The 23,642-nt window shown below is 43.2% G+C and overlaps 1 protein-coding gene across 1 annotated transcript; it reads right to left on the bottom strand.

Moving 5' to 3' along the window:
* Positions 1-205: 205 nt before the first annotated feature.
* Positions 206-23,621, bottom strand: LOC136438790 (GTP-binding protein REM 1-like). Its single transcript, XM_066433735.1, has 5 exons — positions 23,596-23,621; positions 8,198-8,550; positions 6,295-6,380; positions 2,306-2,510; positions 206-1,706 (listed from the first exon to the last, which is right to left on the bottom strand). The coding sequence occupies exons 2-5, from the start codon at positions 8,517-8,519 to the stop codon at positions 1,384-1,386; spliced, it is 936 nt and encodes a 311-aa protein (XP_066289832.1). The 5' UTR covers positions 8,520-8,550; positions 23,596-23,621; the 3' UTR covers positions 206-1,383.
* Positions 23,622-23,642: the final 21 nt, after the last annotated feature.

Below are 23,642 nucleotides of genomic sequence, written 5' to 3'. Positions count from 1 at the left end.
GCTATGTTCTGTGATATTGAGGCGAATTGAAACTTCTTTTGGTAGGGTGATAGCCTTCGGACATACGCTGAAGTGTTTTTATTTTTCACTGTCTATTTTTGCGAAGGAAGTTTATCCGAAAGGACGAAGAAATATCTGCATTTGTTCGCAAATGTTACCTTTCTGTATATCCGTTTACGCATCGAGGACACACAAACGTCAAAGATTGAGACAACACATTTCTTATTTCTGTAGAAAACTCCCCATTCTATTCAGTGCTTTATAAACATAGAAAATCATTCGAAATCCAAAAACCCAATCTTTCTTGCATATCAATTCTCAAGTCGAGTAATTGCAATATAAAGGGCATAACTCCCCATTGTTCTTTTGCCCATGTTCACATGAACAGAGCTTCAACACACTCGTAGCCCAGCTACAAATAAACATATTGTCAATTGATAATACATTACACACTTAATTCAAAATTGGAAACTATGAAATAACATACAAAAATCCCAACATGACTTAATAAATACGATTACATGAATGTTTCCTTCAATTGTATATTGATATTTGTCCAGCAGAGATTTAACATTTGAAGTGGTGCGATTCATTGAAGAAAGCATCTTTCCCACAAAATTAGTGACCAGTTCCTATTCAGAAATTCGGCTACACGCCGCTAGGTGGCGCAAGCAATCAGTCCGAACCGTCTGTTTACATCTATACGCCATGCAAAATTCCAGCCTCCTCGTACACTAATTCCTCTAGGCAAGCAAATGCTTCCCTATACAAGATCCCGGCATTTCTGAGTCTTGGGTTGAAAGTTGTAGTCTAGCATTATAGACAATTTGCACTCCCTCTCAGAACATCGAACAAAATATTTCGTTGAAACATTGCATTCCTTCATCGTTATACAGATTTAGCTAAACTGTCTTTATTTCGGAATGGCTTATATGTTGAGACCTTGACCTCAGTCCTTGTCATGTCTTGGCCATGCATTTCACCTCTCTTCGATATATTGCAACAAAAGTAATTTCAACCTTTCAGACAAGTCGCTTTCTTCTCTTCTAAGCTCTGAAACACCTCAGCTCTGTCTCTTTCCAATGTATAGTAACACCCCTACCGCAAATAATTGCTTGGCAATGTTAACATTTTCTATATTCCATCTCCGAACCTTCCAGTCTATACAGCCTTCACTACGCATCCATTGCTTTAATGTTTACCAACACATTGCTCATTTGGTGACTTCAAACTGCCCCTACTTGGTATTCGCTAATCTAATTGCATTCTTAACCATTAATAATTCTCTTTACAGATATGGTGTGTGCATCTAGCACTTTATCACCACTATTCACATCTAGTAGAAAATTACAGCTATTTTGTCACGTTTCTCTGCTTTTTTTTTTACAGCACAGACAGGTTGTGACAAGACTTCGCTTTCATTCTTGCCACCCTGTCCTTCTTACTGCTGACCAGCCTCTCCAAAAACTCCACGAAACGTTCAAAGTAGCTCTTCTCCCTTTCGGGCTCCGCCCTCCTCGGCTCAGCCCTCCTGGCTGATCTGATTCTATTGCGGAGTCGCCTCTGCTGATTGGCCAGTCGCCTTGCCTCAGTGCGCAGCCGCAGTTGTCTCACGGAACCCTCGAAGAGCTCGTCGACGTTGTGGTTGAAGGTCGCCGATGTTTCGATGAACTTGCAGTCTAGACCAACCGCGCACTCGACACCCTCTGAAAAGCAAAAAAAAAAAGCCGTTTAAACCAGAAACATACGATTTCTCAGATTCTTGACAAAAATCTATTCACAAAAGTTATGACATTGGTTGGGCTGGATCATGAGACCTTTCGAGATGCCGGTTTTACTTCAAAAACGATGAAACAAGAAGATCCCATACCTCCGCGAAAGCTTAAGTGTTTTGTGGATTTTATAAAAATGCCATAGCCATAGCCCTAGCCTTATCATGTGCTATCTATGTGATCCTATATCAGTTGATGCTCAACAAGTTCCAAGCAAATCCGGATGTCCCGAATGGAGGTTATGACCTTGCCGGGCACACCAACTGCCTATGGAACATACCACACGACTTTCAGTAAGGGGTGCCGCCCTCAGTACTGCATTACCTGAAAATACTGCTAGGGGTCCCAAAATCGCCATGTTTCTCCCGGACTTCAATAACTACCCACATACCAAAATCCATACAAATCCACCAAAAGAATTTTGAGTTACAGGTGCGAACAGACAAGCACAACCCAAAGAGTACCCCTTCACGGAGGTAACCAATCTTTTCCATGGCACTAGAAAGCGCAAGAGGAGTGAGTGGATAATTTACCTTCTGAGGACACTTGTCGCCTCCGCTCGAGGTCGCTCTTGTTGGCGGCGATGATGATGGGCGCGTGGGCGGTCTTCTTCGCCCTCCTCAGGGACAGGGCCACGTCCGCCGCCCGACGGAAACTCTCCCTGTCCGTGGAGGAGTACACGATGATGTAAGCGTCCCCGGCGTTTAGAAAACTCTCGTCATCCGAATCGTACAGTTCCTGGAGAAGGCACAGTAAATGAAAACATGATTTTTACGACGAAATCGACCTTTTAACAGCTGAATTGTCTGTGTATATGAGATCACGTAACATAAGCGCTATTCCCAAGTACAAATCATACTCTACACATACAAGTTGGGGCTAGCTATCTAAATCCCGGGCTGACAAAGGCCTAGAAAATTAACGTTTCGTTTTCGATTACGGTCCTAAAAATAGGGTCGGTAGGGAGGATTTTCTAGTTTTTTTATTATTTCGGCCGAAGTGATCTAACAAATGCAGTAAAACTGCATCATGACACCGGTATTTAAAAAAAAATAGTTTCGTTATACCGATATGAAGATCCTTAGCACAATTTTGTATTGCAACAGAAATTAGGAAAATATGTTGGGAAACGATTCTTCATCGTTTTCATCTCCCAGAATATGTCACATCTAAAATTGTCCCTTGCCAGCGGCTGACTCGAAAAAAGGCGGGCAGGCAGGTTTTTGGCAGGGTCGGTCTGGTAATCGGAAACACCTCCCTTTTTTTCGTAGGCCTATCAAAGCTCCTGTTGCCGAACACAGATGTTTTTTTTTTCTTCTTCATTGCTTGGCCTGATGGTGTTTCAGCACCAGGGACATATCAACGCTTCAGCCATGTGTGCCTCAGACGCAACTGGCATCACAAACTCGTTAACTTCCCGCTGGGCAACAATCTTCCCTCACATTAGGGGTGATTTCTGGAGCGAAGGAACACACCTGAGTCTGGCCATTTGTCAGAAGAGCGCATCTCTTACCAGCTCATTTCGTCGTGTTTTTTTTTTTTACAACCTTAACACGCTATTGGAACGAACCGTGGCGTAGAGGGGCTATGAGAGCAGACACGAGATCAAGAGGTCACTGGTTCGATTCCTGACATCCCTGGTTAGATGTTGTGTCCATTACTTTCTCACCGCACCCAGGTGTAAAAATGGGTAGCCTGATTTCGGTTGGGCAGGTAAAGGCAGTGATGTGGAACGAGAGGTGTGAGCTCTGCTTTCCAATACCGTGCCCTAGACACAGTAGATAACAACCCACCGTCCCTACTTCAGCAAAAATGTTATGGGACTACCTTTAGCTAACATGTTATACGTATGGCCAGGGTTCAGATTATACGGCGAGCAATCATAAATCACCGATAGATATGCGTTGTGAATGACGCCTACACTCATATAATGAATAGTTGACGCTTAAGTGTTGCGTCTAAGAAGTCGGAGGTTAGGCTCTCACTGACATTGCGGGGGCGCTTCCGCAAATTATCTTGTCAATGAGAACATTAGCTTCAATCGCTCTCTGTCCCCCCTAAGCAATTCCACCTCGCGCTGTCTAAACGGTCGTCTGCAGTGGAGGAATTTCCAATCAAACAACCGTATGTTAACGGCTGACACTGCGTGGAGTCGACAATACAAATACGAGGGCCCGCTAACTTAATGGCAAAACATAGGGCGAGCATTATTTCAAAATGTTTCATAGATTTGAGCTGTCTGACTCTATCTGCAATGTGTGGAATATAAGCCTGAAGTTTGGACAACAGAGTCAGTATACAGATTGCCCTGATTCTAACAAATCCCACTCAAGCCATAGCTCAACGTTTTACGTTCTGTTTGGGCGCCAGGGATGTTGAATATGACAGATTAGCCAATATCAAGCAATTTTTCATGGCTCTCGTTAAGTTTATATGGCTTATACAACACCCTTGATGATAATGCTTCACACAAACGCTCGGAAGGCATAGCTCCGGTATTGGTGCACTGTGATTCACCCTTTGTGTCCTCGGAGAATGGAATATAGCCCAAGGGTCTCCGCTCTAAATGAGGGAGCGAAGCCAAATGCCGTCTCATGAAGGGGTTTCGTATATACGAGATAAAGAATACGGATATAACGTTACATGTACAAGCGTTACGTAACGACATTGGATGTCTAATTACCAGTACTCTATACGAGACAATGCTCGCTGACGTTACGAAACATTTCGTCCAATGGAAAACACGGCCGATGATTTAATCTATGCGATGCGATATTGTAGAGATATATGATGACACACATCCGCTTCCGGTAACTATGTGAGCCGTTGGCGCCCACACCTAAGGGCGCGTGATGGGATCCTCTGTCAATTTGTGACGTCACAAACCCGATGATTAGATAATTGGCTGTGATGATAGTCTACGTAGTCAAGCCGTTGTTTACATAATATCGCAATGTAGGCTGCTTACCTAACACTGTACATGGTCACCTTTCTTAATATCAACAATTTCAGTCCATTTTCCAAGTAGTGTCTACATTTTTTTGCTCTTCAATCCGTGAAATGTTGATTTTGGACATTTCATTTATCTCATAAAATGTCTCTGATCAGCTCTCTCTGTTTAGAAACCATCCGTTAGCGGATATGATAACCGCTTGGCACACTTTCCCCCGGACTAACCGGGTGGATAATCCAATAACGACCTGTTCTCCCGCCGCCGTCGCGCCGTATTATTTTCGCATGACGCTGATAGGAAAATAACGCATGGGCATTGATCCATTTGACATTATCTGTGACAGAAGGTAGTTTCGAATCTAGCACATATATCGATTTCCATTTGTTCTCTGTCTCTCATTCTATAACCAGAGGACAAGCGGTCGTTCCGGCATTGTGGACTTAGGTCATTCAAACGATCTGCGGCCGTACATTAAGTGTCATGGGACGTTTTCATTAAGCAAATCTGCCTACACAGCCAATGGATGACCTTTATGTATAATTCAGTTACCTTCGATGTTTTCCAACCGGTTTAACCTTAAAAGAAGACATTGCTGTAAAATTGCAAATTGGAACGGGATGATTTTTTTTCTAAATTCTAAGAGAAATATTTCTGGATGGTTTCACAGACATTTTAGCACAACGTCTAACACTATCGTGACCCTGAATCAGTGATCCCCGCTCCAAACGCACCTAATACCTCTTAATCTAATCACCGGGGTTATACCGGGCCCCCAAACCGTAAAAAAATCCAATTACAACGATAATGGAAACATGAACCAGCTAACAAGGAAGAAAAAGACACCGCAGCAAAACGGATATACCCCACAGCTAACAAACGATTTCTGTTCCTTTGCGTTTCGATGTGCGGATGTGCATGTATGACAGTAGTAGCTCATTCATATACAAAGTGGATTTGCAACTAATCAAAATTGATATGACCAAACGTTGTCAATGGATGATGTATTGGAACTAAAAACGGTTACGTTTGAATCCAAGATGAAGATGTTTCAATCAGTGATTGTGTCCTTGACTTGAATGTGATTTCTCCATGCTTTGTGCATTTTCTAAGCCCCCATCCAAATCCACGAAGAGCTTCTTATTGTATATCGATGACTCAGAACCCGGCGCCTCCTTCATTTGATATTCCCCTCACACCTTGCTCCCTTTTGTCCTTCGATTATTCCACTTTCACCATCTTTTCTACAATCCACCCCGTCACCCCTGTCTGCGCTGGCGAACACTGGCAGATAAGAAATAATCAAATCGGGAACCATTTTTCTATCATTTGAAAGATCTCGCACCGCAGTTCATTTAATGACCTTTTATTTCCCAACGGTCTCTTCTGACGTCACATATTCGAACGGTCTGTGCTCTCACTGTTATAACTTTTATATATCCCATCGGCTTTAGAAAAAAAATGGACTAGACTTAAATAGAAACGTGTTCTTAATAGAAACGTGTTCTAAACAGAAACGTGTTCTAAATAGAAACGTGTTCTAAATAGACGTAAATAGAAACGTGTTCTTACCGTGGCGGGAATATCTATGATTGACATCACCGCTGACGATCCATCGAGTTTGACGTCTTTTTGAAATGCGTTCCTCAATCCGTATCCTGGAGAGGAAGGCGAAAGTTAGTCACACATTTGAAGACGTAATAGACGTGGGTGTCTCGGTCACGAATCTGGCTGCGCAAACGTGTTTTAAAATTCGCTGACGTGAAGCTACGATTATCGACGTTGGCATGAATACGAACTAGAACACGTAGAGAAAGATACAAGATGCAACATACACGTACATTGGACCACTTAGATCTATATAAATGATAGCCAAACCTCTAAGCTTACTATTAGGAAATGCACATGCGAAATTCTTAAGAGTAAGCTACGTAGCCTGACTACGCCAACTGTAGGGGGATTTTTGCCAGGAGAGTTTTGCCATTAGAGAGTTTCATTTGCAGGCGTAGGGGGAGATGTTAACCTTACCGTGGACTGACTCTCCTTTCCAATTACTAGTACATGTATTCCAATTTTTTGCCAAAATTTACGATCCCTTACGGTGGAGGCTAAAAGTAACCTATTTGACTGGACAAGGCTACTGTAATGCCTACCTGATATATTGTTTCAAACTACACATTGGCATTCACAGAAGCAGCTTTTGAATGTTTGAGTATCGATGAGCATAGAACTATGCATGGATTCATCCATATATCCCAAAAGTAACCGACGAAAGAGACCGTGTGCGTTTGTACGGTGACCATTGGAAATTTCAATCCCTAATTTAAATTCATTACAGCCCACTTTTGCGTTTTTTCAAGCAATCCATCTTCGGAATGCTACGGATTAATAAATCATGAGGGCAGGCACCGTCGGTCGCCCGTGAACGAAACGGCACGCCCACCTGAGTAGGAAACCGTTAAATAACGTCCGCTCGTGAGTCATTAAAAAAAAAGGCGATTTGGAGTACGGAATTCTTTTTTAGTACAAAAAGCCTTTTGACGTCATTACATAAACGATCGAGTCTAGAATAAAAAAGAGATGATTGTTATTCATACTTTGCGTGACGACATACGCGCGTGGCTATTAATATCGGCGGAAGAAAGAGTCACCTTGCGAAAGAGATACTGTTTAATGTCGAATCACCGCGGGCTATTTTTGAAACATTTGACGCAATCCGACGACAGCACTCAAGGTGAAAAATTGATTTTCTGTCTCTTTCCCATCTGTCTTTCCCCTTTGTTAAAGTCACTTTCGGCGTCATACATTCTGTTGGGCGTGGGTAGATGCCATTGTCAATAGTTTAAGATAGGGTAGTTTTCCGGCCGTACATTTTTTTCCGTCCCATGTGGCTAAACACTGTTTATTAATCACTTAACACGTTCAAATCGAGATATTAATACTCAGAAGACCCAGATTTGTAATCGGTCAAGGGACTGGGCGTCTTCTGCTCGCCATGTAATTATAACAGCGAATGAATCAAATCAAATCCATCGATTTTCCTTCAAATCTCTCGGACCGTTGCCATGCCAGCTGTCGGGTGTAGTTTGTGTGTTATGCTGACTATGATTGTCCGTATCTGCCATTCGTTTTAGTGTGGCCGAGATTTGCTGACTAAAGTTAGCAGGTAATTGGTACACTAACATTGATGTCTGTATATGCAGAGTGTAATTTTCCCGCCCAAAGACTTGCAGGCTTTCATCCTATATACCGGCTATCGGTTTCCTTCACAAATCGACAAATCAGTAGATGATGGAATTCTTGAATTCAAGGATAAGAAAACTACATCTATTCCTATGCTGTTCAATGTTGATAAGAAATTTTGTTATCATAGAATGTATTATTATTTTTCTGTTTCAACAACATTTTGTCGGTACACTGACTTTCATCCTTTAAAGAATAAGAGTAGGTATAACGATGGAAGATAGCGATGTACCTGGCATTGAATCGGGGTCGAGGAAAGGATCATCGCAGTCGCCGCCGTCACTGTCGGACTCGTACCCTCCGTCCGCCCCGACGAACTGCCTGGCGAGCTCGGTCTTCCCGACGCCCTCTCCCCCGAGGAGCACCACGCGGTGGATCGGCGTCCCCGCCACCGCCTCGTCCTCCCCACCGGACGACAGCGAGTCGACATCGGAGTCCCAGCCGCTGTCCTCCCGACACTCCTTGGTGAGGTCCTCGTAGGAGAGGTTGGTGAGGGAACGGCGGGAGACCGCGGCGAGCTGCTGCAGGCAGCGCTTACAGCTGGTCAGAGTCATGGTCGTAGAACGCTGTTGTTCAACTCTCGGTCTGGAAAATGAAATAAAGACGTATTCATTCAAGTGATGAAAATGATGAGACAGTGACGATCATTGCAGTATTCGCTGAGATATCAAGATCCGAGTGTTCACCATGAATGTACGCCACACAGATAACCACCAGCGCAGCGTTAACACGGTTAACGTTGAACACAAATTCTATCATTCACAAAAATCTGCCCAGCCTCCCGACTGCCCGGGGGATGAATCGGGACGTAGTTACGGAGAGGGCGTCGGCGCGCGTGCCTGGGTTTAACCGCAGAAACGGTCTACACGAATATACGTGTTAGTAACATCCCCCACGCCCATCTCTGGATGGGGAGCCACTACTATCACTATCGGGGAAGCGCGCTTTGCCCTACCGTGTAATCAATCGCGTTGGTGCCGATGTGGCTGGCCGGGGAACCCACGTCGCTTCACACAGTACCATTCGAAAGCCTCAGTGAAATCAGCCGAGTTCCTTGTTGTCCGTACACTCAGGAGCCGACTGTGTTCTCTCACAACCTCGCCACCACGGTTTAAATAGCGGATTCACCGCTGTCTTCTGCGCATGTCGACGTTTGCGGTTGGATGGTGACGTCACTTGCTAGTTGAGCGCCGGGAGGTTCGGGTTATGACATCATGTGTCCCGGCATCCCACAGGAGACCCTCTTTAAAATCACAGCTTCCAGCCAATGTAGTCTCAGCAGTTATCGATCCACCTAATTCGCCCCAGGATTTGAGCTGTTGACATCTATATAGATCGCCGAATTACTTAGAAGCGATGATAAGCGTCCCTGCTGCGTGCCAACCAAATATACTGATAACCGTCAACATTCAAACGGCTGCTACGGGATTCTTCATTTGATCTATTTAACGATTTATCCAGATAGGCAGAGGATATGTGTAAGATTTTAAAGTCTCTCTGCTGTGAAAACCTCAGGATTCCAATTTCCAAGTAGCCTATCCCTTTTATTTTATGGTTTGTAAACAGCGCCGCTGTTAGGGACCTCGCAATGCTCAGAGGAAGGCCCGGCTTTCCTTCGCTAAAGCCCCACTGGGTTCGCGGAGCAGTCGGTTTACTTGGAAAGTGCCATCGATTACGAGTTGACCTGACGAGCTATGAGGTCAGGGTCAACAGAGAGAAGACCTTCCCTCCCAGTTCTCACCACATGATTATGGGCATTATGTAACTGTGATTGCGAAGCCACGCCAAGGATAAAATGAGTTTGCACTGATGACTATGTATTTTTCCATGTGATATTTTAGTCCCTATTACTAGGCGTTACGCTATCGCGGTGGTGTGCGTTTCAGTTGTTGGTTAACAAATGAGTGATGTTTAGGAACGAATTTCCCGTACGCGGTCTGTTGGGATGTAACAAGAGCTGATTAGCAATGTTGACTAAGTTGGCGGGAAAACGACCTCCATTTGGTTACATTACATACATTCCCAGACGGCGCCCTCACTTGCTATTATCAGCATGTTATAGTAACTAGAGTTTCTACTCTGTCAACGATTTTCAAATGTTCTAGCACAGAAAACTCGTTGGTTTTTAATATATTATCCATTGCGAATGACTACAAAAATGTACTCAAAGATATTGAACGGAAGAGGATTTTCGGGGGGAAAGGATGATGAAAATGGTGTTTGAAAGGAAGGAATCAAATATCGGATTATTTGCAGACGGTATTTTGAGACACTGTTTTCTGAGAAATAGGTAAGAAGCTCGGGGTTCACCCCGCCATTTGTCGCCTCACGTTTTCATTCGACACCTTCTGCGTCTTGACGCACGAGGATATCTAACGAGATAATATATCAGGGGATATACGTGACTAATCAGTACTGTAGCAGTATCTGCGGGGCTGATGCATTCATTATCAGTCCCAGAGGAGCGCACAAGTCGCGACGAATTTATCAAAGTAGTAAATACTCTCGCAGACGGTACTCTCCAAGCAGAGGTTGGTGGAGAAGATTGTGACATTCTTACCATATGCCCGTTTTCTGTCGGCGCACCCTCGATCCACCAAGCAAGGATATTATATAACGCCCTTGCACCAAGAGAGAGTGGAGAGTGCCAACAGAAGACGGGGCATATGATAAAAATGCCACAATCTTCTCCACCAACCTCTGCTTGGAGAGTAGCAATCGGCCCGTAGAACAGTTTACCGAACAAAATTACTACTGGGTGGACATATTGTCAGGGACTGTTACTGAATCAGTCAATTCTGATGCAAGTACAGGCTTGGAAATCAGTACTGGAGGGATCATCCTAACTCCTAAGATTTATAAATACATAAAAAGTACAGGCTTTTATATATTTTTCCCTGCTTAGCCTTCAAGAATCCTCAACATCTTTTCTTAGCACTATTTTCAAACGATTTAACAAACAGATAAAGTTACGTGCGTCAATATCATAACGTCCATATGTAGATTAGATAAGTCTCTTAGAATCGTCGTTTTGTCATACTTTGTATCTTGTTACGCAGCTGAATTTCAATATACATAAAACGTTATATAAACAAGTAATCAATGATTATATTATGTTGATTATACATATTAGATATGTAACTGTTAATCATAATGTCATAATAATCATAATAAACGATGGGGCGACGGGTGAGCGGAGTGTAGTCGTTTTTGTTCAAAATAAAAAAGAATGGGAGTGTGAAAAAATTAACACTTTGGAGACATTTGAATTATAAAGAAAAAATTTTGAAAAAATTAAAGAAAGGGAATTTGAAAAACACAGATAATATAGATACGTTTTATGGGCGTCCCCTTGTTGGATTTTTAATGAGAATCGGCGAAACCGCTGATTCATGCCCAGTCATCTTGGAAACTGTGAGCGCAAACTTACATTATGTACCTACCTAGTACCTACGGGAACTGTTTAAATGTTTTATGGCAGTCTTATGGTTTAAAATGTGGCAAGACAGTTTATATGAGGGACGTATCAAGACGCTCAGATGTGATTTTTGAAATCGATTCTGCTCCCGGAGGAGCGTTGGAATGAGTCTTGGGTTCACTTGAATAAAAGACCCTGCTTGGCGGGAAAATGGGAAAATTACCTCATGACGTCACTCACACTCCTGTCAATGTCGTGCGATGTTATGATTGAGATTCGTTTATTCTAGTGACGCTGAAGAGGAGTGATGGATGTCACTCGAAACGTCTGGAAGTAATCTACGTAATTTATCCAGAAGTAGAGTTTGAATTGTGTACGAACAAATGTTAAAAGTTTGTTGCTCCAAGCGCCCTGATGTCAAGTTTCTGAGAAATCTACAGGTCAACCAAGGTACGGCGCGATGAGTCACTGACTCCAGTGTGTTGTTACTGAAGTCACCCCAGTGTTTATGAGACACTGGAACTGTGACTCCGTTATTCACCACTTCTTACGTGCTACGGGAATCGTACACACAGCATCCTAATGTAGAACGTGAATGTGGTCATTAACCTAAGGAACCCCTCTCAAAATCTATCATGGGCCGTCCGTGTCTCTCGTCGATTTCTCTCCCGAAACCTTGGCACTCGGCTCAATTTCGAAGGTGTGTGAAATATTGTTACATTCTTCCTTCGTGGCCATTTCTGACAAGATTTCAATCACGCGTTGGCTCTTTCAGAAATTGGTCTATCATCACTTCCCGCCTACGCGTTGTCATGGGAGACAAAGTCTTCCCGCCGCACGAGATGGTAACGCACATGCCGTGGTATGATACAATGCTGAGAAGAAGAGAAAGCCTGTTTCTCACATTCCTTACAGAGGTTAAGTTGTCTTCACCTGGCGACGCCTACGCCGTGCGCGGGCGAGGGATAAAGGAGCAGGGGAATGTGAACTATAAAGCAGTTTCAACCCACTGGGTGTCAAGATCAAGTCTGAATTGTGTCATTATGTACGCAACGGCTGGAAGATCGCTACTCTACTTCTTAATCATCAACAATATTTAAACCGGATTTCTGACGTGACGATCAATGTGATCGTGGGACACTACAACGTGACCAGATCATCGCATGATAACGTGGAAGATCGCTACTCTTCTTCTTAATCATCAACAATATTTAAACCGGATTTCTGACAATCAATGTGATCGTGGGACACTACAACGTGACCAGATCATCACATGATAACGTGGAAGATCGCTACTCTTCTTCTTAATCATCAACAATATTTAAACCGGATTTCTGACAATCAATGTGATCGTGGGATACTACAACGTGACCAGATCCTCCCATGATAACGGCAGACAAGACGTGACACACACACACACTCAACAACGTGACCAGAGCATCCCGTAATAACATGGAAGATCGCTAATCTTCTTCTTAGTCAACAACAATTGGTAAACTCAATTTCTAACAATCAATGTGATAACAACGCGACCAGATCATCCTATGATAACGTAGAGGATCACTACGTATTCTCTTCTTCTTGCTTATCAACAATAGGTAAACCCAATTTCTGACAATCAATGTGATCTTGGGTGACAACGTGACCAGCTCATCCCATGATACGTGGTCAAAACGTGATCATACATACCCACCCTCAGAAAGGACCACGACTTCCACACATAAAAGACAAGAGCTGATGAGTTGATACACCTTTCATCGTGAATATAATCATTATTTGACGGTAAACTCTTGTGATGTGACATTATCATCCACACGGAAGGCCGCCTTCTTCTGACAGGAGATCGCTTGTTATCGCGGAAGAGGCGCTCGGTGAGAGAGTTCGATTTTTAAACGTCTACAATTAACCTTTAGCTAGCTGGATTCGTGGGGCAAGGACTAGTTCCTGTCCTTTTGGTCCACCGCACACGCACATGAACTGTCGTGCAGAATACATACACCCAAGTCAACATTAGAAAACATGAAATAAATTGGCCAGGTTCATCCTAGGGTAGAAAAAGTGTATATAACAGAAAACACGTTCTTGGTTCATTTGTGGTAACGTTAATATCGTCATAAGGTTTGGCACAGATACGTAATGTACTACTATAGCAATGTCTCTCTAGATTTTTACAGAAATATAGTCGGTTGCTACGACCAGAAGAACTTAAGAATTGCATTTGGACTCCTGTTTTCTTACGCCAGGTGTATCCAGACACAGAAGAGGTCTTGTTGTGTCAAGAAATCTGGTCCAAAATTATAGAGCATTTAAAGTAGCAACAATAATGACCACGAAAATTTGTCTCATATATGATTATCTACTAACATAATTCCACCAGGGTACATACCCTGAAAAGATATCCAAACAGATCTCCAAGCCAACGTCCCCCAGTAGAATGCACTCCTGTATATCTTAACTTTGCATACCCGTGGGGGTGTTGCACTAGAGATCTCTCGAACCCACTTTTTTCAACGTGGCGGATTTATGTAACCTGGTGGATTAATGTTAATGGAAGTTACATCAAACCAATCATTACCAAAATTGAATGGAAATACACGTGAATTTATTCACATACATGAGCATAGTCATTAGATAATCATGATTGATGGCGATATTATCATCATGCATACTAGCCTTTATTGCTTAGTAAGTCGAATGTTAAGATCTAGCTTGTATTTCAATTTTGTAGTTTGACTCATATGAAAGTTGCTGTACTTTTTGTTGCATCAGTAAAACTTTTTCTAGTCACTTATATCCCAAGAATGATCAAAATCCACAAGACCGCCCACTTCCAGGGACATTGGCTGGTACCGCCGTTATCAATCTTGTCACGTCCAAATCTCTCCGTAAAGGTTGTGTACACACTGTGACGTAAAAAGGATTTCCACATGATTTTCCTGTTCACCGAGCACTAACCCTCCGGACCCGTGTATCTGCAGAACTTAACGCGTGAAAAACGTTATGTATGAACAGACAATTTACTGGCAATCAATTCTGAGGCAACTGTTGCGAGGCATGGCGGTGACGTCATAGTGACGTCATATAAGCTTCCACGCATCAACCAATCGTTGCGAGGCTTGGTTCAACGGTGACGTCATATGTAGTGACGTCACCTAAACTTTCGAGCACCACATCGCATAATTTTGCACTTCGATTCACAATGGCTTTTGTTGCTTGAGGTGCCCTCGCCACTTATCGAGCTTGGGTCGATAAAAGCATGTACAGACATTCGTGTAAACCTAGGAGTGAGTCATTCTGCTCCATTGAAATGCAGAAAGATTTGCATGTTCGCTCGCGCTCTGGAATACAAACGACCTAAGCATTTTACGTCCAGCAAGATTCCTGTCGCACTGGATGCATCGATGCTTCTAACGTTACCATTCTTCTACATTAAGCAAATGACGTCGTCAGAGCACCAGAGTGCAATAGATAGATTAAAACAATAAATGAATTTGCTAATCGAGACTTGCATTATTCTATTCTAGAAAGACTTTGGATGAACAAACACGGAAATTGAATAGTTCGGTCAGGTAAAGTTGACGTCATAGGTTTGTTTGTTGCCATGGTAACGGCACCTAACCGACTAGCGCGAAATTTTGGGATATCATGCAGCTACGCTCGTAAACGGTTGGATTGCAAACTCGTTAATGCCATATATTTACTGCAAAGGACATTATAGCTTTTATTTTGCTGCGTAAGCGCCGTTGATATCGGGGAACAAGCCTTCTGGGAAGTTCATAAAGGAATTTACGAGTTTGTCTCTGAGGACCAACCGGCACGAGTTATCAGGTCCGAGTTGTGTCGTGAATCCCGCCAATTTTCATCCTAGGATCACCTCGCATGCGAGCCGCATCAAATAATGACGTCAGGCAAAAACTGGGACGATAATATAAACAAGGAAGCGATTCGGTCAGTAGCCCCTAGCCTCTACCAGACTAACTACGCCAGCTATGGGGAGAAAATTTGCCAGGGAAGTTTCTCCACGGGGGGAATATATACCTTACCGTGGACTGACTCTACTGGCCAATTATTCCCTTTTTTGCCGAATTCTACGATCCATACCCCCCTAGGAAGGCCTGATGGAGGTTAAAAGGCAAAATAGTAAGAAATTGGGCAAATACAGAGTTATAACATGCCAGAGGAGTTAGCTGGTCGAAAATAAAGTTTGCAACCCACGGTTGATCTTCAGCGCTGAGCGTCTTTAAGTTTTGTGGAAATAATGGGGGAATTACTTTTATACCGCACCGTTTAAAGAAGGGCGACCCCCACAGGCTCTGCGGGCTACGAACTGTATCTTCAACCAGATAACTCCTCTGATATGTTACAACTAGCCTCCATCAGGACTTCCTGCGGGGGTACGGATCGTAGATTTCGGCAACAAAAAAAGGAATCATGAATCTGCCAGTAGAATCAGTCCACGGTAAATTTGACATTTCCCACGCGCCTGCGAATGAAACCCTCCGGTACCCAAACTTCCCTGGCAAATATTCTCCCTACAGCTGGCGTGGTTAGTATGGCAGAGACTATGGTATAACTGTGCATTTTGGCACGTTTCTACTATTTTGCCAGCAACCTAGGGGGCCTGGTTGAGGCTATCGGTCAGTGACCTGAAGGGCAAAGGTGCGTTGAGTAGCATTGGTCACGTTCAAGTACATCTGGCTACAAGAGAGGGATGCATAGAAGTCAGAATATGGTTGACTGAGAATGATTACGGAGCAAACCACGAAGCGAATAAACCAATCAGTCAGTGGGTGTTTGCGTTAGTTAGTGACGTCATTTGCAGACGACTTACAGACCCTTCATGCTTAGACCTAAATCCACAGCTGACGTCGAAATCCCCACAATTTGTCAACTGCCATTGGTAAATGTTTTTCAAAGGGAGAGTAGTTTAGTCGTGTGGTAAGATCGGACATTGATAAACGACCTTATACGTAAGGGAGTGCGGGCTAATCATCAATGTACGAGCTTGTCTCCCATCGTGTGTTTCCCGCCTTTCCTGACCAAAATGTATTCTCCAAGCAGAGGTTTCGGTCGAGTAGGGTAGGAGTGTCCGCATCCCGGACACTCCTACCCTACTCGACCGAAACCTCTGCTTGGATAATGACCAAAATGACCTTCGTCCGGCATTCAAACCATTCACACCCTAGGCGTTGTATTAAAACACCAAAGAGCTGCAGGCGACGCAAAATCGTCGGTGAAGACCAGTACAAGTGTTCGGGTACCGGGGGAAATTCGGTATTTTGTTTTGACCGTAGCAGCAGATGGTCGGTGAGCGGCAAAGTGGACGAGACAGTTCCGAGGAACTCTCACCGGACAAATAGACCCTTCCAAGAACCTTATCCCCTTATGTAGAACGCTAATCAGCTTGCGAGATTAAACAATAAATATACATTACTAATCCATTAACCCTCTGATGGCTCTTTTCTGTGATAAACAGGAAAGGGTATGGGGGGAAGACGTCATATCAATGGCCGTTGATTGGGAGCTGATTGACATCATTCCTCCGATGTAGGACACCAGACTCATAGGCTCGTTTAGTCATTACCTATAATGTAAAACGTGGGCTACATACAACCGGGAAAACTGTTTGTGATGGCGGGGAGGTCGCTGAACCCTAGTACACGGACAGACAGTATGCTGTCTCTTGTATCTAACCTTTAGCACACTGAAGTAGCCGTTTGGCACCCCATTTTGTGGTGGTTACAGAGATAGGCAGGAGGGAGGAAGTTAAAACCAAACTTTTAAGAAATATGTAGAATCATGCAGTTACTGGGTTAGGAACCGAGATGCAAGTAGGTTTGTGGGTCTGGTCTGTCAATGTAATTTTTTTCTGGACGACAATTCGCGAAAAATTTTCCTCCATTCCTCCTCCTCCTCCTCCTCATCATCATCATCATCATCGGCGCACAGTTCTGGGCCACCACAGCTTTTCACTCTCTCCTGTTCGGATCCGGTACCTGCTTTCTCGCTCCTTCCCCGAGATGTACCCTCCCCCCTCATTGATAACATAAAACTGTTATAATCTTTCAACTACACTATACAGCCTTTGTTACTACAACCTCCACATGTGAAATACGCAATGCTTGATTACTTTTTCATCCTGAACTTTTGTTATTGCTAGAATATAGACCATAGACAATTCAATGTAAATTGCACTGAGTCATAGTTTTCTTTCTTCTAGCACCCCTCTACGTGTAGAAAAAAAGGAGTGTGGTTGGGGAGAGTTTTAGATAGCAAGTCTTTGTCAAAAATGCATTTCTTCGACGATTGACCTAAAACTGCAGGAGATGTATTTTAGTACTGCCCCGCGTCAGAGACTACAGCAACCAAGCCATTTCTGGGGACAAGTATGCACGTGCGTAGGTTTGCGTGTATCCAGCAAACACATCGTAACCCCCCTCCCCTCTAACGTGTGGGTAAGAAGCCGTTTGGTACACATTTCGTGTTAGGTCGGGACGACTTGTCAAATACGTCACGTCACGTGACATTCGGTGGTCAAGGCCTTCTAAGAAATCTGTTTTAAGAGAGTGGACTTAAGGTGGGGTACAGGCATGCGGCAGCACTTCTGGGGTGTCTTGAAAATACTATATAGTGTTACTTGTGGCTCTTGATTTTTTTCTCCAAGTACCTCTGTGCAAGAAAATAATTCATGCAAATTTTTATGACGCCATGATGACGTCATCAACAATTACAGGGCCGCGCCCCTTTTTACAAAAGTGGTTTTTCCTCGCTAACGATCCAATGTACAAAGTTAATATTTTAGGGACAGATGCATAATAATGCCATTGGTCAATACACGGGCTCCTTTTTTGATATCTTTTTAGATTAATTTTTGGTGAATTTTTTAAAATAATTTAATGAGAACCTCCTTCTGTGGGCCCTCACACCTTATCAAAGTATCAAAATGCTTATGCCACCCGTGAGAGGCAAGTTCAGGTGGTAAACCTCAGAACAGCATTTCTTTTTCTGCCCTATCATATACAGTTTTGTCAAACTTTTGCTTGTAAAATCATGCTGTAGAGGTAGTATTAATAAAATTGGCATTTAGTAATTGTAAAATGACCCCAAATCGCCATTATATGCTTTTTTCCCAATCACGCAAACACTAACAGTGACATACGGGTCAATAACCTCTGCAAACACACTATCTGACAGTCAGAGCAGTGTTTACAGCCAGGCCAGAGAATCCAGCTTTCCAGAGGGAGGGAGGGAATAGCCAAAATGGAGGTCCCTGATTGGTCAGGCTGTTCCAAAAGGTATCGGCACCCAGCCAGGACGTTGGAAACTGCAACTTTGCCCTTGAAGTTTGCGGTAAACTGATAACCTATGTAGGAAAATGATGCCAGATAATGAAAATAGACCTATACATCTAATAAATCAGATGGTTATTTTGTCTAAATATTTTTGTTGAAAATGTGCTGCCGCATGCCTGTACTTAAAGGTGCTTCATGATAGGTAAAAGGTAAAAGAAAACAGTTTCTTGTACCAGAGCAACATGGTCAATTTGAACAATCACACACATTTTTGTCGGTCTATCTATTATGTCCCGTTTTCTTTCTGTCGCCAAGCCAAGCCAAGCCATAATTATAAAGAAAACGAGACAAAATAGAAAGCCCGACAAAAACGCCTAGAAATCACGTCAAAAAACAGGCAGAGCCGAACCCCCGCTTGGACAGTGCCTATCTGCTCCATTTCTAGCCCCCCCCCCCCCCCCCTGCTTGTTAGGTGACGCACGAGTTGACATTGGGAACTAGAAACTGATCACCCTGTCCCTGGTCTGGAGATGATAACTGCATTGTTTTTGTACCAGTATAAGAGACTGTTTGTATGTTCGCAGAAGGTTATCAGATACGCGGCGCCGTCCTACACTTGTAACATAGCTGTAAAAGCCGTGACTATTGGGAAAAAAGTGCAATTGTTATCTTGCTTAGTAGTTTTAGAAAATAACTTATCCCGATATTCGAAATTTCGCAACATTTGTTGGAGGGTCTGTGTGTGCTCCTTCATATTCGCACTTCCTCTCATAAAGATATGTATAAATGTTTCTGACTTTCTGTTTGTTGGTATACATTGGCTCAACGTTTAATAAGGAAGAGGTGGTTACATCCTGGGCCCTCTACCAAGCATTGCTTTGCGAAACATGCTCTAGAAAAATTAACGATGTCTGACCCTGTAGTATTGTTTTACCGTCTTTTTCTTAGCAATGGTTTAACTAAATCATGCAAAACGTTCAAACTTTGCATAGGCAACAAATGTGGTAGCCTTTTTCTTATATAAGCTTCAAAAATTGCTAAGATCGGTATTGAAAACAGTACATAAAGAATGACTATGAATTAATTATGGTATTTTTGTGCTAGTTACACAGTTCATGTTGAAGGATCGCAAGTGACTGCTCCTTGGACATGTGCGTCTTGGACATTTTCCAAGTTATTTCAAGCGGCCGTGCCTCCAGCATATCTTATCACATAACCGCGTTCATCTTCCACACTAACTATTGATTGACGTGGGGAGGGGGGTTAGGGGGTTATCAGTTGACCTCAGATCCACAATTTCAAAGTTATCAACTTGCTAGAAGCGCTATACTTTAATGTACGAGATTAACGGCTGTTGTGGTTCCATACAGGTTCAAGTCTTTCTCCGCTAGGGTCGTTGAACCCAAGGTATCTTGTAGCATCTTTACTGCAACATACCATCTGTTACCAAGGCAGTCCTCTCTATTTCAAAAGTTCTAACCTGGTATATTCTGAGTGGTTGTCTATAGCTATGTGCAAGAATTTGGTGTGTGTGCGAAACCGCCGTGTAGTTATTGGGGAATGCCAACAAGATCTTTGCTCTGTATAATATTTCAAATTTAATTCTCGCTACACGGGTAACAAGGCTGTTGTTAGGTACGCCTCCGTTGAAAAAAAGGTACAATACCAGAAGAGAGCACTAGAGTTTGCACAAACAGGCGTAAAACACTGAAAATGAGCCGTATCCTTACATCTGCTTGGAGATTAGGTTTCCCATCATGGATAACCTGGAACCTGGCCTCTTGACAGGGCCCAAACAGGCCGGCTCCACGGCCAAGAAATATCTGCCACAGCCTCCCTGAGCAAAACACAGGGCTGTAGTCTCTTTAAGCAGGTGGGGGTGGAGTGGGCTAAGTTGCTCAGGCGAGCAGAAACGTGCAGTGCCGAGGAAACCCAGCAGACAGCCCCGGGAGAAACTGGTACCAGACTAATCATGTAGGACACACGGCATTCTCTGATGATAGCCCCACAGAACAAGTACACCCTGCTGGGGAATAACGGTAAAGGCTAGCCTCTACCAGGCTCCGCTGATCGCTGGGAAAATAGTACGGAAATCGGCCAAATAGAGTGAATAGTATGCCAATGGTAGCCCGCTATGCAGGGAAGGTCAATAGGCGACCGTTGGTAGGTTAGGTAAAAGCTACATAATTCCCGAAGCACGTATTTTAGTATCCAACCAAGTTGACTTTACCCTTTTCTTAATGTGGTTATTTTCCCTTCTTTGGTCAGGATTTCTGTAAACCTGTAACGTTACATGTTTACACCATACATACTTCTTGGCTGTCACTTATCTTCAATCGTACACTAAGAACTTGAGTTGCTATATTTTCTAGCTAAGCATAGATAAATGGCTGAAAATACACAGAACATAAAATGATATCTAGATTTCCGAAAAGTGATATGTTCCTTTCATCAATCTATGATATCGCACCATTTAAACAACCAACTTCTGTTTCTACCACTACATGCTTCATTTTCAAACCATCTAGTGACGAAACTTCAAGCATAACACTCCATAGATACACGACGTTGTTAAACGATGAAAACAAGTAGAACGTACGGCGCTGAAACGTGTTCGACAAGAGCTCGCATGTCCCTGGAAATGTTCCAAGCTCCTCTAGTGGTTCCGCGAAGTCTACTGATTCTAAAAGTTTGTCGTAAAATAATATGTCTCTGTTTAATGGGCTCATGGAAAAGTACCACTTCTTGAGAGCACTTTCTCAGAGCGACCACCTCGTCTAGGATAAACTAATCATCGATGTGTGTTGAGAACTTCTAACTTGAGTTAGTGAAGAGAGGAAATATCGACATGCGGCGGTCTTATGGGGATGTGCAGTGCAGTTAACGAGTTTTTCAAGGGTTCTCAAAACGGCGAATAGACGTCATATGCAATCGCACTTCACGGCGGAAAATCCATCGCTTACTAATGGTTTGAACCTCTTCATATCACCATCCCGTACATTATAAGTACAGGATTGAAGCTTCCAGAAAACTAAAATGTAATTAGAAGAACCGCAGTAAGATTCAGATTCCTTAAGATAATTCCCTCTCATTAGTAGAGCTGAGGAACAAAAGAATGAATGTTTCCGGATCTTTTTATCTTAAAGATCTGTAAAACCCCAGAATATCTACCTTCCCGTTTTTAATTAGAATATCTACCTTCCCACCGTTTCTTACTATACTAGCATATGATATATTCTTTACTTCCTTGGACAATCCTACTCCTGCCAGTTTTAGGACATGGTTTACGTTGTGGCGTGCTACAATGCGTCTCGCTTTGCAAACTCGGCGGACGGTCTACCGTGTACGCTAAGACACTCAACAGCGCCACACAGCGGAGCCCCAAGTACTCCACTTGACCGGCATGTGTCTCAAGATCATTTTATAGCACATCTTACCTCCATGAAGGTAACATATATGTGCTTAAGTATTGTTTGGGCCGTTTGTATCTGTGTGTGTGTGTGTGTGTCTGTCTGTGTGTATGGGGGGGGGGCACGCGCTCCCGATTGTGAGTGTCGTATGTGTACGCTTTTGGGCCGCCCCTGGTGGCTGTTCTTGGTATTGCAGCAGAACTTTCAGCTTTTGTATCTTTTGTCTTGGACATGCTGTGGTCTTGTAGAAGATGTACTTGAGCACAGCAAATCAATCTATTCTTTTAGTACGAATATCGTATCCGCGGTACAGTTCCGCTGAAATCCGCTGGAGGGAGCTATATTCTCCATGCACCTGTTGGAAGTGTTGTCTGTTCATCAAGTGTACTGTAGCATGAACGTAAATAGAGAATCTAATGGGACGGTGTGCCACGCATGGCGAGCTAGCCTGTGTAAACGCAATACTACGTCCAGACACATGATACCTACACCACTGTAAACATACACCGTATTTGTTAGAACATACGGTGTTTGTCCGTTTTATCTGGAGCAAAGATATATTGACATGCATGTCAAGCAGAGGCAGCTAACATCGACCAGAAGTATGGTATAGAACAGAACTAACAAATATCCAGATGCAGAAGTTAAAATAATGGTAGTTGTACGTCGATGGGGACATTCAACAAAGTCGAGAAAAAGAAGCACAGCAAAAATCACCATATATATAACACGTAAACTGTCGCCACTTAATTAAGTCAATGAATCCTTTCTTTGAGTTTGTCACCAAACTATGATAACTAGCGTTGATTCTATAATTGATTATCTTGATGACAGTAGATGGATTGTTCTTCCTACCTACTTATCCAGCGAACCTTTACTCAGGTCCGGTCGGGCGTTTCTTTGTTTATTTTATTCAAACAAATCAACAGCTGGACGGGCACGAACGCAATGACCCAGCGCTGGAACCCGCGTGTCCTTGGTGTCCACTTTCCAGTTCTGCGGACAGAACGTTCCGCCCCGGCACCAAGAAATGCGTGCGTGCGTATTTCATTTCTATGTGCCTGACGTATAGATATATCTTTCTTTTGTGAAATTCACTCTTTCAGTTACGTTTATGAGTCGTAACTTTGATGTCTTGACAGTGATGAAACACTATGGGCATACGTTGACTAAGATTAGACATCCAAGTAGTAAGATGCGCCAAAAATAGTTACTCAAGCAACTGGATAAAATTTTGAAACAGTCAGGCGCTTCAGACAGCATCCGCAGTCACTGATGAAAGACAGCGGATGCTGTCTGAAACGTCTGACTGTTTCAAAATTTTATCCAGTTGCTTGTGAGTAACTATTTTTGGCGTACTATGGGCATACACGTGTAGTTTCCTCGCTAAAATAACTTTAAAATGTTCTGCCAGAGATATATATAGATGTCCACAAACGGGATATGCTTACTTATGCTACACTAATATTGATGATGTTACATCCAAGATAACAAAACATATGATACTCACTTTATGTCAACCCCTGTCCCCTCAAAGCAGACACTGCACGAAATGGC

This window comes from Branchiostoma lanceolatum, chromosome 7, assembly GCF_035083965.1.
Source record: "Branchiostoma lanceolatum isolate klBraLanc5 chromosome 7, klBraLanc5.hap2, whole genome shotgun sequence".
NCBI classification, from domain to species: domain Eukaryota; kingdom Metazoa; phylum Chordata; class Leptocardii; order Amphioxiformes; family Branchiostomatidae; genus Branchiostoma; species Branchiostoma lanceolatum.
Note: the sequence above shows the minus strand (reverse complement) of the source record. Positions and strands in the feature narration are given on the sequence as shown.

What these genes read in the sequence shown, in the direction of transcription:
- LOC136438790 (XM_066433735.1), bottom strand. Translation starts at nt 8,519, where the DNA reads ATGACTCTGACCAGCTGTAAGCGCTGCCTGCAGCAGCTCGCCGCGGTC. An exon ending in CGACCCCGATTCAATGCCAG is followed by an intron (nt 6,381 to 8,197) that starts GTACATCGCTAT and finishes CTTCCTCTCCAG; the next exon opens with GATACGGATTGAGGAACGCA. An exon ending in GCGACAAGTGTCCTCAGAAG is followed by an intron (nt 1,707 to 2,305) that starts GTAAATTATCCA and finishes TTTGCTTTTCAG; the next exon opens with AGGGTGTCGAGTGCGCGGTT.